The sequence below is a fragment of the Macaca mulatta genome, chromosome 7 (assembly GCF_049350105.2).
Source record: "Macaca mulatta isolate MMU2019108-1 chromosome 7, T2T-MMU8v2.0, whole genome shotgun sequence".
NCBI classification, from domain to species: domain Eukaryota; kingdom Metazoa; phylum Chordata; class Mammalia; order Primates; family Cercopithecidae; genus Macaca; species Macaca mulatta.
The window spans coordinates 173,439,169-173,454,530 of NC_133412.1; the positions used below are offsets into that span (position 1 = coordinate 173,439,169).

A 15,362-nucleotide genomic window follows, 5' to 3' on the forward strand; every position below is an offset into this window, starting at 1 on the left:
TCGAGACCAGCCCGGCCAACCTTGTCTCTACTAAAAAGACAAAATTAGGCCGGGTGTGGTGGCTCACACCTGTAATCCCAGTACTTTGGGAAGCTGAGGCAGGCGGATCACCTGAGGTTGGGAGTTCAAGACCAGCCTGACAAACATAGAGAAACCCCGTCTCTACTAAAAATATAAAATTAGACGGGCATGGTGGCGCATACCTGTAATCCCAGTTACTCGGGAGGCTGAAGCAGGAATCGCTTGAGCCCAGGAGGCGGAGGTTGCGGTGAGCTGAGATTGCGCGATTGCACTCCACTCTGGGCAACGAGAGGGAAACTCCATCTCAAAAAAAAAAAAAAAAAAAGACGCCGGGCGCGGTGGCTCAAGCCTGTAATCCCAGCACTTTGGGAGGCCGAGGCGGGTGGATCACGAGGTCAGGAGATCGAGACCATCCTGGCTAACATGGTGAAACCCCGTCTCTACTAAAAATACAAAAAACTAGCTGGGCGTTGTGGCGGGCGCCTGTAGTCCCAGCTACTCGGAGGCTGAGGCGGGAGAATGGCGTGAACCCGGGAGGCGGAGCTTGCAGTGAGCCGAGATCGCGCCACTGCACTCCAGCCTGGGTGACACAGCGAGACTCCGTCTCAAAAAAAAAAAAAAAAAAAAAAAGACAAAATTAGCTGGGCGTGGTGACACATGCCTATAATCCCAGCTACTTGGGAGGCTGAGGCAGGAGAATCACTTGAACCCAGGTGGCAGAGGTTGCAGTAAGCCGAGATGTACACCATTATGCTCCAGCCTGGGCAACAAGAGTAAAACTCCGTCTCAATAAATAAATAAATAAAAATTAGAAAATAAAGTTTTGGGAAGTCTCGCCAAATGCCTTCTAGCATGAACATCCTGGTTTACACGCTGTCCAGCAAGAGACAGTTGCCCACCCCTCAGACTTCATAAGCACTAGGCATTAATACTCTCATTAATCTTTGTAAACACAAGAGAAGGGAAAACATTTTGATTTGCATTTTTCTTTTTTGGGGAGGATGGAGTCTTGCTCTGTCACTCAGGCTGGAGTGCAGTGGCACTGTCTCGGCTCACTGCAACCTCTGCCTCCTGGATTCGAGCGATTACCTTGCCTCAGCCTCCTGAGTAGCTGTGACTACAGGCGCCCACCACCATGCCTGGCTAATTTTTGTATTTTTAGTAGAGACAAGGTTTCGCCATGTTGGCTAGGCCTGTCTGGAACTCCTGACCTCAAGTCATCCGCCCGCCTCAGCCTCCCAAATGCTGGGATTGCAGGTGTGAGCCACCACGCCTGGTCTGACTTGCATTTTTCTTTACTGGTAAGGATGAACATTTTTCATACATTAGTAGGCAATTTCATCTTTTCCATTATTTTCATCAGTACCTTTGACAAATGCGGCACAGCATGGAGGAACACAGCCTCCTTGCACCTTTTGTTATATCTGCATGATTTCCCACTCCCCAGGTGCGTGCATCCTCTAATGACAAAGCAATCTTGTATTTCCTTCCGCAAATGAATGGAGGCAGCCTAATGTCATGTGGTATGTTCCAGGCTCATGATAGAGGATAAGTACACCTCTTTGACTGTCAGGTGATGTCTACATTGTCTACATTTTAGGAGTTACTGTTATTTGTGTTTGTCGTTCCTTGGACCTTTCCTTCTGCTGGAGAAACTTCTTGTTTAGCGCCTAGAGTCATGTTGGTGGGTCACAGATTCCTTGGCTCTTCCTCGTCTGGCTTCTGAAAGAGACGCCATCTGGTGTAATGGTGGGGAAGGGCGAGCTAGCAGCTAGGAGACCTAGATTCCTCCAGAAGTGCCAGAGGGAGGATTGGCATTTTCTTTCTCCCGTGCCGGCCCACACCCACCCGTTCCTCTTCTCTCCTTAAAGGGCACTTCCGACCAGAGTATTTCTCTGCTGCCTGCTGATCTTGGCACCCACCATTGTACTGTCACCTACTTTTAAGAAAGGCTGGGCACGGTGGCTCATGCCTGTAATCCCACCACTTTGGGAGGCTGAGGCGGGCGGATCACGAGGTCAAGACATCAAGACCATCCTGGCCAACATGGTGAAACTCCATCTCTACTAAAAGAAAAAATACAAAAATTAGCTGGGCGTGGTGGCGTGCACCTCTAGTCCCAGCTACTTGGGAGGCTGAGGCAGGAGAATCGCTTGAACCCAGGAGGCAGAGGTTGCAGTGAGCTGAGATCGTCTCACTGCACTCCAGCATGGTGACAGAGCAAGACTCCGTCCCAAAAAAAAAAAAAAAAGGACAGAAACCAGAGGCAAGATTTCGTGGCTCTGGGGCTTGAGAGGTTGTCATTTTACATTGTCCCAGAGATTTTTTTTTTTTTTTAAGGAAAAGGATACCAAAAATGACAAGAGCACACAGGGAGCTTTCAGATGAGCTTGTGTTTTTCTTTTCTAAAAATATACAAACAGTAGAAAGGCACACAGCCAAGGACAGATGTAGAAAAGGCAGCGTCCTGTAGGGATTGGATGCCAAGCTTTTCAAATATTGTTCCCTCCCTGGAATGTTTTCTTAGCATCTCTGCTTATCAACATCCTCCCCAGCCCTCTGGATCCAGCCTAATGCTCCCTCAGCAAAGCTTTCCTCCTCCCTCAACTTCTGTGTCCCCGCTTGGCCTCCCGGGACACTTGGTTTCTACCTCTCTTTATCCATTTCCTCTTCATTTTGCCTGCTCATGTACTGATCTTTCCTCTCCTACTGGGTGTCCCTTTCTCTGGGACGACTTCTGTGGCCCCCCTCATGCCCACCCCAGGTCAGGGTGAGGCGCCCCTTCTGTGTGCTCCCCATGCTCCCCATTGCCATTTACAACTTTGTAACATTAAGATCCGGTTGCTGTTTGGTCTCCCACAAGGCTGTTGTGAGAGGCAGAGACACAACAGCTCCTGTTCCCCATTGGATCCCAGCACCCATCACAGTGCATGATGCATCTACAGACCCTAAAGAGCTGTTGAGTGTTGAGTACATAGATACAAGCTCCTGAGGGCAGGTGGTATGTGCCACCTGTCTGTGTTTTTCACATCTCTGCGCCCAGGGCCCTGTGTGCTATGGGTATATGCATGCACGTGCTGCAGGAGGGTGCGTGTGAGCGGGTGTGTATACATGTGGGGGTGTGTGTGTGTGTGTGTGTATGTACTGATCTTGAGCAAGTTACTTGATCTCCCTGTACCCCAGTCGCCTGACCTGTACCTGCCCATTGGTTGTTCTGAGGATTAACTGTAATCATCCCTTTAGAGTGCTCAGGACAGTTCCTAACACCCAGTAAGTATTTGGCAAATAGTTGCTGTCTTTTTAAAACCCACTGTGACCTTTTCAGGTGGCACTGGGCTGGGAACAAGTGCAGAGTCTGCCTCTGCATTCAGCAGCCCCAGGGGACTTGACTTTTGAGTTCTTCTATTTATTATGACAGTAGTGGTTTAAATCTTCTTCCTCTCAGGCAGACCTTCAGCCATTACTTTTCTTTTTCTTTATTGTAATATCTGGTCCTGAAAGCTGAAAGTCATTACTTTTCATGGTTTATCAGATCTCTGGCTTTGGCTGCTGCTTTCCTCATACTGGATCAATTGGTTATTCATGTGGATAATATTGTCTCAAAGCATGAGTTATTTTATGGGTTGTGCCTCCTAACTAGTGAAGGTGGCCACTTGGTTTATTTGAGACAATTCTAAGGAATAAGGAGCTCTCCACACTAGCGTGAGGGTCCCAGGGCCAAGATGTTTCCCTGCTCCTCAGAAAGTTCTCAGAGAATTTTGCAAGGTTTTTATAAACCTTACAAAGCTCCCATTATGTTGGGGATGAGGTAGTTATGCATTAAAAATAGTCATAACAGTTAATGGTCCTAATAATAATCTTTATTTGGAACTATAAGAAGTCTGAGTGCCTATTTGAGAAAGAGTTTCCCTGGATGAATCACTGCAGGAACGTGAGAAAGAAGCATGGCAGCTCCACTGTGAGATCAAATGTGTAGATAAAGAATCCCCTCACTGAGCTGCAGTCACAAGTGAATTTAAAGATAGGAAGGGTTTTAGGGATGTATAATCCAGTTTCTCCTCCCTTTACCTTTTTTTTTTTTAAAAAAAAAAACCTTTGGAGCTACTGCTGTAGCTGAAGGAAAAGAAGGGATGGGAGCTGGCCTCACAGAGGGCTTTGTAGAGCCACTGGGCCCCAGAGTCACACCTTGCACCGGTCATGCCAACATCCAGGGCCACACCCTTGCTGCTCCACCTACTGCCTCCTGTTGGGCAGCTGCAGCCAGTGCCCTTGGCCCTGCATGTTTACTCCTTCGTGGTACTTAGCATGTTTTATTCAGGATGCCTCTTTGGTACCAGCATCCCTACCAGCACGCTAGTCTTATGGGGAGCAGAACCTGTGTTGTCTCAGTCATCCCTGCCTCTCTAGAACAAGTACAGAGGGGACCCACCACGGGGACTCAGGATATGTGTGATAACTGCACGAACCTTTTCACCTTTTGAATCTCAGCAACCCTCTAAGAACAGGGACTGCAGTTCTAGCCTTCCAGACTGAGACTCAGGAGGCCTGGCTCTTGCCCTAGTCCCACCATCTGCTTACTATGTGACCTCATCAGGTCTAGTGACATTTGCAAGCCTCAGTATCCTCATTTGGAACACAGAGTACTGATTGTCCTCCGCAGTCTTTTACCAGGCAAGAGGCCCTCTTCTTCAGGGTGCTGGGTAGGCTGTCATCTGCTTGGTAAGAGATCATGGTATTGAGGGAACCAAGAGACCTGGGTGCTAGACCTGGCCGTGCTCTTCCTTTGCATGTGACTTGGGCAACTCACTTCCCTTTCTTGGGCCTTGGTTTCTTTGTCTATGAAATGTAGGTGGTTATCCGTGGCATGTCTGTCTTGCAGCATGAGAGTCCAAGGGGACGATGGCTGTAGAAGTATTCTGAGACAGACAGCCTAGCACAGGCAGGAAGGTCTGTGATGGTGACTAGCAGTAAGTAGTAGTGGTTGTAGCAGCAGCAGCCGCTTGGCCACGTCCCAGCTGAATAAGGAACATGCCTCCCCTGCCACAGTGTCTGAAACTCTGCAGAAAGTTTGACTCTCCATGAGCTTCCTTGAGTCAGGGGGAGAACCTGCCCTGGAAGCCAGGAGGAGGCTCTTGCCCCCACTCAGCCATTGCCTCGCATGTGGCTTCAGTTACGTTTTGTCTTCTTTGTAGGTGTTGATGTTCTAGACTCTGAAATGGCAACGTCAGACTAGACAAGAAGCTCTCACCAGAGACAAAGTGGAAACAGAGAAGGTGTTGGTGATTGAGGGGCAGCGGGGCCAGGGGCGCTAGACACATTGCAATGTGCAGGATCATCGTGCACAGTGAAGTCTTGTTTTGCATGTCCCACCAAAACATGCCGTTGAAAAACTCATTCATTATCTGAGCCAGAGCTTGCTCTGTTTTAAGAAAAAGCACTTTTTTTTTAACCAGGTTTAGTATGTGCTGAATTTTCTAGGAGTTCAGCTACTGCATACGTCAAAAGAAAATCATACTTAATTTTGTTTGTAACTTTACCAAGAGTTGTTTTCTGTTTTGGAAAGTCCTGTCTCCAGCATCGTCACTGTGACGTTTCAGTCATCCATAGACCTCCCCTTCGTCACATCCATTTGCGGCAGCAGCACTCCCAGTGGGTCTGTGGGTGGGTGCAGGTGTGGACCACCTCCGTCTCCTAGTGTAGCTGGATCTGGTTCTTTATGTGTTGTAATGCACATGTTATTATAGACTACTTCTCTTTTCTCTCTCCTTTGCAGTACATGTAAAGCATTATACTGATCTTTTCCTAATTTATGTAGGTAGGCTATGTAATCTATGAATTTCACTTCAGGATAATACAAGCATCATTACAAAATATTATAATAAAAAGGGGACCATTAGGCCTGAGAGAGTTGAAGTTCTGTGAAACTCGGGCTGCTTCCTTCCTACATTGTATCCGTGTCTTGCCTGGTCGTTGCTTAACAGTGCTGTGTAGATAGCACAGTGTCTGTCTCATCTCACAGCCAGGAAAACTGAGCCCCAGAGGGAGGAAGTGAGTACTTGGCCCAAACCATTTCCTGATATGACCCAGTCAGGAAGAGAAGCTGGGATGAGAACACGCTCCTCTTCTTCTCCAGTGCCAGGAAGTGTAGTGGGAGCAGCTTGGTCTAGTGGGAAGAGTGCATGTCCTGGAGCCAGGCTACGTTGGGTCTCTGTGACCCTGAGCAAGTCACCTCCCCCATCAGCAGATGGAATGACACCAGAGGCCGGTGGCAGTTCACATGACACGAAGATGCCCGGTGCCTGATATGTGGCCTTCAGGGCTGTGCCCCATGCTGCTCCTCTTTTTGTCCCCACATCCAGCAGTTTTCCATTAAACCACTGTAGGTCCTCTCAGAACTTACCAGAGTCATCCTGTCATCGTCTCCCATTACTCCAGGAGAGCAGGGCCCTGGTGGCACTTGAAGCAAGACCGCAAGCTGATGGCACTCGACCACATAGTGGGAGTGAATTTTAAAGAAAATCCCCCTCAAAGCCTCTGCTGGTGTAGAAGGCAGATAGTAGGGCCAGTGAGTGGGAGCCAGGGGAGGAGGCTTGGGTGTCATGAGACTGGATTTACATTTACAGGTGACAAAACAAAGACCCAGTGAGGGGGAGGGTGTGTGCAGGCCACAGGACAAGTCTGGGCAGAACTGTGGCCACACCCAGCATTCCTCCGCTAGCCTTCCCTCATGAAAGATCACTTTTTCCAGGCCAAGGACCAGAAAAGGAGCACGCTTTAGGAAGAGGGCCGAGGTGCACGGAAAACAGTGCTGGTACGGAGAGGGTTGAGTAGATTTTGACTGTTTCTTCCCATTTGGTTCTCACTAATGAAATCTTGTCAGATGTGCCCCTGCTCCTGGATTGGGTGGGGTTGGGACAGAAGCATGTGTGGTCAAAGGCAAGTTTATTGCAGTTTGGGGGTTGAATGCAGTGGATTTCAAACTGGCTATTTTGAGGAGTTCCAGGGGTCCACCAAGGTATACCAGGGCCCTCACCCTGATGCAGCCAGAGTAGTTCTTCATTGATTTTATGCAGTGGGACTCTGAAGAAAAGAAAAAGAAAAACCCCATAGCTTAGTGGGAATCCAGGCGAATTAAAACACAGATGAAGTGCTTATTATCTTTGGCTCTTGGAGCATAATGTACATCCTTTTCCTACTTGGTTTGCGTGTAATAACATCATTGGTATATTTCAAAATATGAAGCTCCTGGTGCTGGATAATAAATGTTTTCCCAATTTTTCAACCTCTTACGCCCTTCATCGATGCCCAGTGGCCCAATGGCTGCAACCTCAGCACAGTGTTGAGAAAGAGCCCAGGAAAGGGACTTACAGACAGGCCTTCCCGGGAAGAATCAGGCCCAGCTCCATGTGCTCTTTGGAGGGGAGTGGAAGGTTGTTAAACCTCATAGCTCTTGGAGGTGGGGCTGAATTTTGCTTCTCATGAACCTCTTTCCATTGGAAATTACCTCTCTTTCTCTCCTAAAGAGAAGGAAGTACTGTACTGTCTTCATCTCCCTGGCCGCCGAGGCCATTTGACACCTTGTGCCACCTGAGAGAAAGCAGGCCTAGCTTGGCCCTGCCTGAAGGGAACAGGACGGCAAGCCCCTGGCCTCCTGCCTGCTCCCAGCTGCCCTCTGGCGGCCACTTTCTGAAAGCTGGATGTGTCTATTTACTTACCCACCCCTGTTCTCACTCCGGGGCTCCAGATGTTGGATGAGGCAGGGCCTTCGTACACCTCCATGCCAGCAGCTACCCAAGTCACACCGTCAGTCACACTCTTACTCAGGCTCTCCTGTGCCCCTGGCCCTTCTTCCCCTCTCACTTTTCCCCACACTTCTAAAATCTCACTCGTCCTGTCAGAATGTGGCTCCACAGATGGAGCCTTTTCCAGCCACCGCCCGCCCGCACCGTGACTTTGCACTCCCTCCTGCGCTCCCGCAGGGCTTACTTTTGCCTCTGTCCTAACAGTCAGCTGCCACTTGGCATGTCCTGCTATTCCCACTGCATGAATCCAGTCAGGTTGGAAATTTGGAAAGTTACATCTTAGTCTCTGGACCCCAAAATCCCACACACTGTCTGCCTTATAAGCTCTCAGTATATCCATCCCTGGTTGTAGGCGCACACCAGGACCCAGAGGCTGCCATGCCCGGAGTCCTGTCTCCTGACTCAGCTCAGGCCCCAGCTCAGCATGGAAGTCCTGTGGGACCATGTCCAGCAGTGAAGGCTGTGCACTGGCCTGAGCCCTGGGTCCCTCTGACTCACTCGCTCCCATTGTCACCTGAAGTGTCATAATGGGGTTGTAACCCATCCACCTTCTCTTGTCTTTCTTCAGTCTGTCCTCCCTGGGCTGCATCTAAAGGGCCCTGCGCCTGCCCTCATGCACATTCTCTCCATACTCCTGGTCTCCTTCTGCTCAGCCTTTGCCCTGCTGTTGTGAAGCCTTCCCAGTGCCCCAGGAGACCTCAGGCACCCCTTCCCACTCCGCGTACACTGCTGCTGTCTCATTTGTTTGGACCCTGGGTTTGTTTGTCTAGACTGTGAGCTCCTCGAGGGCAGGTGTCTGTTTCTGTGTCTCGGGAGCCCCGAAGAGAGATTGATACATCAGAGGTGTCTGGTGACTGAATGAGCGCCCAGCTTGCGCCCACGTCATATTGTGTGCCTTGCGTAGCCTGACACTTCCTGCCATCGCGCCCTTCTTTGCAGACTAAGACGGAGTTCCTGAACCAAGACCGCCTGCTGGCCAGCCTGTGAAACTGGGCTCAAGGTGAGGGGTGCTATCTGTGATTGAGGGACATGGTTAATGGAATTGTCTCACACAGAAATCGCACCCGTCACCTTGGCCTACTTATCACCACCCCAAACAGAGGAGCACGCCTTCTCCAGCCACAGCCTATGGAAGGGCCTTCAGCTGCTGTGGCCCTGAGGTGTACGTACTGTGGAAGGAACTTCGGACGTGAACTCGGATCTGGTTCCAGTACCAGCTGTGCCAGGAGTGTGCCCTTGGGCATGTGACTGACTTTTCTAAGATTCAGTTTCCCCATCTGTGAAATGGCTGAATCAGACCCACCTCACAGGGTTGTTGTGAGGGAACCATGAGATGATGTTTGTAAACATTCTTTGTCACCTTTAAATTACTGTAACAGTTTGAAGTTACTCTTTTTAAAAAAAATTACTTGCAAAGGTAACTAACAATATCAGCCGTGCACAGTGGCTCATGCCTGTAATCCCAGCACTTTAGGAGGTCAGGGGTCACTTCAGTGTAAGAGTTCGAGACCTGCCTGGTCAACATAGCAAGACCCTGGTCTCTAGAAAAGAATTAAAAATTAGCCAGTTTTGGTGGCGTGTGCCTGTGGTCCCAGCTACTCAGGAGGCTGAGGTAGGAGGATTGTTTAAGCCCTGGAGTCTGAGGCTGCAGTGAGCCGTGATTACACCACTGCACTCCAACCTGGGCAACAGAGCAAGACCCTGTCTCAGGAAAAAAAAAAAAAGTGACTAACAATATCAACTCCTGTGTAGTACCAGCAGCCATCACATTGGGACACAGAGGGAAGCCAGGCTGCTTGGATCCTGATGGCCAGGGAACGCTTTCTGAGGGAAGCGGGGCTTGAACCTGGGCCCTGCAGGGCTGGGGGTGGATGGGGGGATCTGATGAGGAGGAGGACCACGGCACCAGCAGATCTCAGTGGTTTGGAAATTCAAATCAAGGTCTGAGAAGAGGCTCTGCCATACCCTGGGGATCTCCCTCTGTGCATTGGCGGTACTGCGCATGCCTCACGGGGCCCCTAATTTCAGAGCATCCCGCCCACATCCTGCTGCTGCATTATCCTCAAAAGAGCTGCTGGCTTATTGCAGTTTACATCCCAGAGAAGAGAGGTCTCCTCCTTCCACCAGTCCCAGGATTATCTCCCTAACACTACTGGCGAGATTCCTTTGGAGTTTTAGTCTTCCGTAGTTACAGCCCAGGCGCCATGTGCCCAGTCAGGGTTCGAGATAGGTGGTGGTTCATTCCCCAGCCTTGCCTCACCAGCACCTTCCTGATGCCTCCTGGTGGGGCTCAGGAAGCAGCCAGCTGAGGTGTGCCTGCCATGGTCAGCACAGAGGTTGACAGAAGTGGCACAGATTCTGGGGGCAGGTGACAGAATAGTACCATGCCCTAGCTCCAGGCGCCCGCTCCACCCTGTCACACGGAGCAGCTGTGAAACCTTGAGCAAGCTATTTCACCATTGTAAGCCTTAGTGTCCTCACCTTTTTTTTTTTTTTTTTTTTTTTTTGAGATAGAGTCTTGCTCTGTCGCCCAGGCTGGAGTGCAGTGGCGCGAACTCAGCTCACTGTAACCTGTGCCTCCTGGGTTCAAGCGATTCTCCTGCCGCAGCCTCCCGAGTAGCTGGGACTACAGGTGTGCACCACCACGCTTGGCTAATTTTTGTATTTTTAGTAGAGACAGGGTTTCACCATGTTGGCCAGGCTGGTCTCGAACTCCTGACCTCTGGTGATCCACCCACCTTGGCCTCCCAAAGTGCTGGGATTACAGGTGTGAACCACCGTGCCCGGCCAGTTTCCTCATCTTTAAAATGGGTGTAACAACCACCTCACAGGGTTGTCATGAGGCTCAAATGATAAAATAGATAGGACTGTGATTTGTAAGCATATGACACCATGAATGCAAGTTGTTCCTGGAGTGCCCAGGCCCTAGACACTGGGATCTCACCCTTCAGTTGTAGCCAGGGTCATTTCATTCTGGTGTGCCACCCCCCAGAGCTAAGCCATACAGTCCTTACGGAAAGGAACAAACCCCTTCCTGGATGCTCTTGTGCCTGGATCTCGGCTCCCTGGGCCTTCACAACACCCCCCTGAGATTGCAGGGAGACAGCAGGAATTACTTTCTCCATTTTAAGAAGGAAGAAACAAAGGCTCACAGTGCTAAGAAACTTGCCCCAGGCCACTCTGGTGAATGCAGAGCTCAAGGCCCAGAGCCCAGATGTCCTAATTTCCAGTCCAGGTCTCTGCCCAGTGGAGCAGACTGCCTCGCAAAAGACCCTGCTCAGCTGGCAGCCCTCCACCTTTCTAAACCATAACCCAGCTTGGTCAGAGGTTGATTGTTACAAACATTTAACCTGCCCCATCTTTCTAGCCACATACCCACATCTTGGAAAGTGAGGGAAGAATTCATTCATAGCTGTTTTCTTTTTTCCTCACGTAGCATGTATCATTTCTTTCCTAAGGAATGAGTTTTACAAATAGCCTGCCAGCTTCAGGTCATATAGGATAAGAGCCAGCTCAAATATTTTGGTAGATAACCTGAAGACTTAGAAAGCCAAGTGCTGAACTTGAGATACAGTTTCCAGTGTGAGAGTGGACAGGCTGTGAGTGTTTGAGGCCCTGCCCGCTGCCTGTCGGCTGCCTGCCATCACTCATCCAGGGTGTTCACACAGCGGGGGTTCACGGCAGCCACTGCCTGACTGGCCTGCTCCTGCGCTTAGCCCACTTTGGTCCATTCCCTGCACAGTAAGCAGACTGCGTTTCACCTCTCAGTCAGGTCATCAGCCCTTGCCCAGAACTCTTTAGGATTTTAGCTTAACTCAGAATATAGTCCACATCCTTACCGTGGCCTGCGTAGCCCGGCACGCTATCTTTCTGAACTCACTTCCTCTCCTACTCTCTACCTCTTCTCCTTCATTCCAGTTACACCATGCCCCAGATGTGCCAAGCACGCTCCTAACTCAGGGCCTCTACACCCAAGGCCCCTTCTGCCCAGAATGTTTTCTCCCCAAAACCTCAGGGCTCCTTCCCTCACTTCATCCGGGCCTCTGCTTACACCACCTAATCGCAGTTTGTCTGAAGAACGACCCACACACGTTCCTTTAATTCTCATTCTCTGCTGTGTTTTTCTTCCTACATGTTGTATCTTTATTTGTTACCTGTCTCTCCTCTCTAGATTGTAAGTTCCAGGGGAGCATTTGTATCCACAGCTATGACCCCATCTGTGAATTACTGAGCATCTGTTCTGGGTCATGCACCAGAACACAAAGATGAATAAGACATGGTGCCTGTGTTCACAGAGCTCACAGCCGGGTGGAGAGAGAGCCTTGTCAATACAGTGTATGTTATGCTATGATGGAGAGAACACAGGGCTTCTTGCGGGGGCGGCTGTGGTGAAGGGGAGAGCTACTGGGAGAGGCCCGAGGGCGGGCATGCCTGATCTGAGTCTTAAAGGGGCTGGACAGACGTTCACCAGTTACAAGAGTAGCCCAAAAAGAAGCAAAATAGGCAACGACGCAGAGGCATGTGAACCTAGTGCTGCCATCTTGGATGCATGTGGGAGAAGAGAAAGGGAGGGCTGAGGAACAAGCAGGACCAGGCCTAGAAGGGCAGGCTTTGAGCATAACATCCCAGGGCTTAGCCTCATGCCTGAAGCTGCGAGGAAGGTCAAAGAGCAAGTGAGAGCCAGGACTCAGATTTAACTCTAAATGGCTTCCAGTCTGTGTGCTCAGAACAGTGCCCGGCAGGTAGTGAGCACTCAGCGGTGGGTGCTGCTATCATCATCCTCCTCATGCTTCCTCTCTAGCCCCTCAGGTGTGGAAATTAAGTCCCAGTGAGAGGAAGTGAGTAGCCGGCCCAGGGTCACAAGGCCCGCTAGAATCAGTCTGTTCATCGTGTGGGGGAAGGATTTGGGCCGGGAGGAGGGAAATCAAGGAAGGAATGAGGTCCCAAGCTCCAGATGCCCCCGACAAGGCAGCAAGTGTGAGGGGTGGAGGGGGGATTCCTTTGAAGTCCGGTGTTGTGCTCTTAAAATCCATGTGTATTTTGCCTATTTGAACTGGATTCCAGGGAAGCAAAGAGGAAATGATGGGTATTCCTGAGAGAGGGCGCTAAGGGAGTTGGGACATTTAGGGAGGGGAGAGATTTGGTGGCATTGGCTGGGAGCAGCAGTCAGGACACTAGGACAGGCAAGTTGGAGCCTGAGAGGCCTCCAATCCCAAAGTAAGGATGAACCCAATCCCAAGGTTCCCATGTGGACCAGTGGAGAACCACAGTAGTTTCCTGGCCCAGGAATGGCCTGGAAGACCTGTGCTTTCTGAAATTGACTCCGTAAGCAGACTCAATGGGATAAACGGAGGCAGAGGGGCCAGTTGGAGACTCTTGGAAAGCTCTCCAAGTGAGAGCATGAGGCTTGGATCTAGACAGGCCAGAGAGGATGCTCCTAAGAGACAGTTTGCAGGAGAGGAAGCATTTCATGGAGTCCAGCAGGGGGCCGAGCGAAGGAAGGCCGGGGGGAATCAAATGGGCCTTACTTCTGTGAGAGGGTGCCAACTTGGGTTTCCCATACCAAAGTTTGGGGTTGTGCCAAATTTAGGCATGCCTCACAGGCATTCTCTGCACACTTGCTCCCTTCTGACGCCACACCTACCCTGTTCCATCCCATTGCCCACAGGGTTAAGAGGAGTGCCGCCTAGGGAGTGTCTCCTGGCAGACACCTGGTGTCACCGAGGCCTGTGAGCCGGGCCCCACGAGGGGTCTGGACAGTCCTCCAGGGCCAGGGCCCTGGGAGCTTGCTGGAGTCAGGTGGGCAGGAAGGTTCTGATAGGTTAGCTGAGCAGCCTCATTAAAGATTGAGGGGGGAAGCCCACTTGGTGGCTGGATGGCGTATCAGTTTCCCACTGCGCCAGCCAGGCGACAGGGAAGAGGTAAGTGGCCCGGTGTGAGAGGTGCCCCTGGCCTGTGCCGCGGAGCCCTGCCCGTGATGGTCAGCAGGGAGTGGGCCTTCCACTGCTTTTGCTTCTGCCATTGGGACTGCACCGTGCTTTGCAGAGTGAGCTGTAGGTGACGGGAGCCCCTCTCTCTCCTCCCTGCTCCTCATGGGCCTCTTCTTTCACTCCCACCTGCTCCGGGGGTGGGGGTGGGAGTGCTGGATCTTGGGGCGAGTATCTGTCACTGACCAACTACGGGGTTTGCAATGACATCCTTGCGGAAGCGGCAGGGTGGAACCAGCAGCTGGGTACTGGGAGACTTGAGCTTCTGTTCCAGCAGCACCGTTCACTGGAGGCGCATGACCTTGGGTAGCTTTTCCGAGCCTCAGTTTCCCCACCTATAAAATGGGGTTAATAGGCCCAGCCATGGATGATTGGGCAGATTAGTCACAAAAAAAAAAAAAAAAAAAAATGCAGTGATGCTCTGTGAACCATTAAGCTTAAGATGTGGCAGATTTTTATTGCAACTTGTTCTGTTTGAGGTTCATTTTAAGGTTAGTTTTGTGTGCCGAAATAAGCATATTAGGAAGAGAGAAAAAGTATTCTACAGGGAAAATAACTCCCCTAAGGAACACAGCCTAGTGGGCCCAAGCCGTGGGAGTGGGGTGTCCTGGCCTGGAAGCTGGAGACTGGGTCTAGCCCTGCTTTCCCCAGTGTGAATGTGAGCTTGGGCAAGCCCCTGCCCTTTCCCTGGGACTCGGGACCCCTCTACACAAGGGGTGCTGCTCACCGGTACATGGGCAGCACCAGGCCCCCTGTTGTCCTTTGTCAGAATTCAAACGCTTTTCCTCTCCGGTGTCTCCTTTTTGGTGCATGACTGCAAGGGCTGGTGGTGCTTCCCACTGTGGCCCTGGTCAGTCCCCCACTTTCTGAAGTGCCATCCCCACATCTGTAAGTGATGACCTTCCAGCCTGACAGGTCTTTCAGACCCTGAGCTCCTAGACACAGCTTTACCTGTTGGTCACCATGGAGCTGAGCTGTCTCTGCTAAGCCCAGGGCCAGGGCTTAGGCAGGAGGGTCTGTTGCAGGATTTCAGTGGGTCATTGGCTGTGGTAATCTGAGTAAGACACGTCAGCCTTTTTGAGCCTAAATTCATGTGGTAAGGACTCAGCCGGAAAGACTGGAAAATTCACTCCGGGTTCCTTTAAGCAAGCAACTAAGCTGTCTAAGCTCGTGTTAGAATAGGGAGGGTGACAGTCGGGTATTTGTCTCCTCCTGAGCTGAGCTCGGAGGATAGGGTTAAACACTAGCTGCCTTTGTTTCCCAAAGACAAATGCAGAGCTGTCTGTTTATTAACCAGGGCTGAGCATCAGTGCACTGGGGTGGACAGAGCCCTGGGCCGGGAGACATTTGTTATGGGCTCTGGTCCCAGCTCTGCCACCAATTCCTGTATGGCCTTGGCCAGGTGACAGTAAAGGCAGTGGCCAGACCAAGCTTAGCCCAGTTCACAGACTCCATCCTTGCTTGGACACTTGTTCGCTTGGTGATAGGAATGGCACCTGTGAGGAAAGCAGGGCCTTGTGACAAGAGGGAGACGTGTGCCGGGGATGGCCCA

The 15,362-nt window shown here is 50.9% G+C and overlaps 1 protein-coding gene and 1 non-coding gene across 20 annotated transcripts in view; both read left to right on the plus strand.

The window, feature by feature from the left end:
• The window catches only part of EVL (Enah/Vasp-like), a 173,531-nt gene that overhangs the window by 129,317 nt on the left and 28,852 nt on the right, over positions 1 to 15,362 (plus strand). For 2 of the 19 annotated variants that reach the window (XM_077941707.1, XM_077941706.1), the window contains exon 1: positions 1,840 to 13,744. The exons of the other annotated variants lie outside the window; for them this stretch is intronic. Coding sequence is in view for 1 of the 2 variants with exons in the window: in XM_077941706.1 (XP_077797832.1) it covers positions 13,699 to 13,744 (46 nt within the window). In the remaining variant the exon portion in view is untranslated. Of the gene's footprint in view, positions 1 to 1,839; positions 13,745 to 15,362 lie in introns of those variants that run through there. 19 annotated transcript variants of the gene reach the window in all.
• MIR342 (microRNA mir-342) lies at positions 8,809 to 8,907 on the plus strand. The gene has a single exon (NR_032483.1). It is a non-coding gene; the product is annotated as a microRNA mir-342 (primary transcript).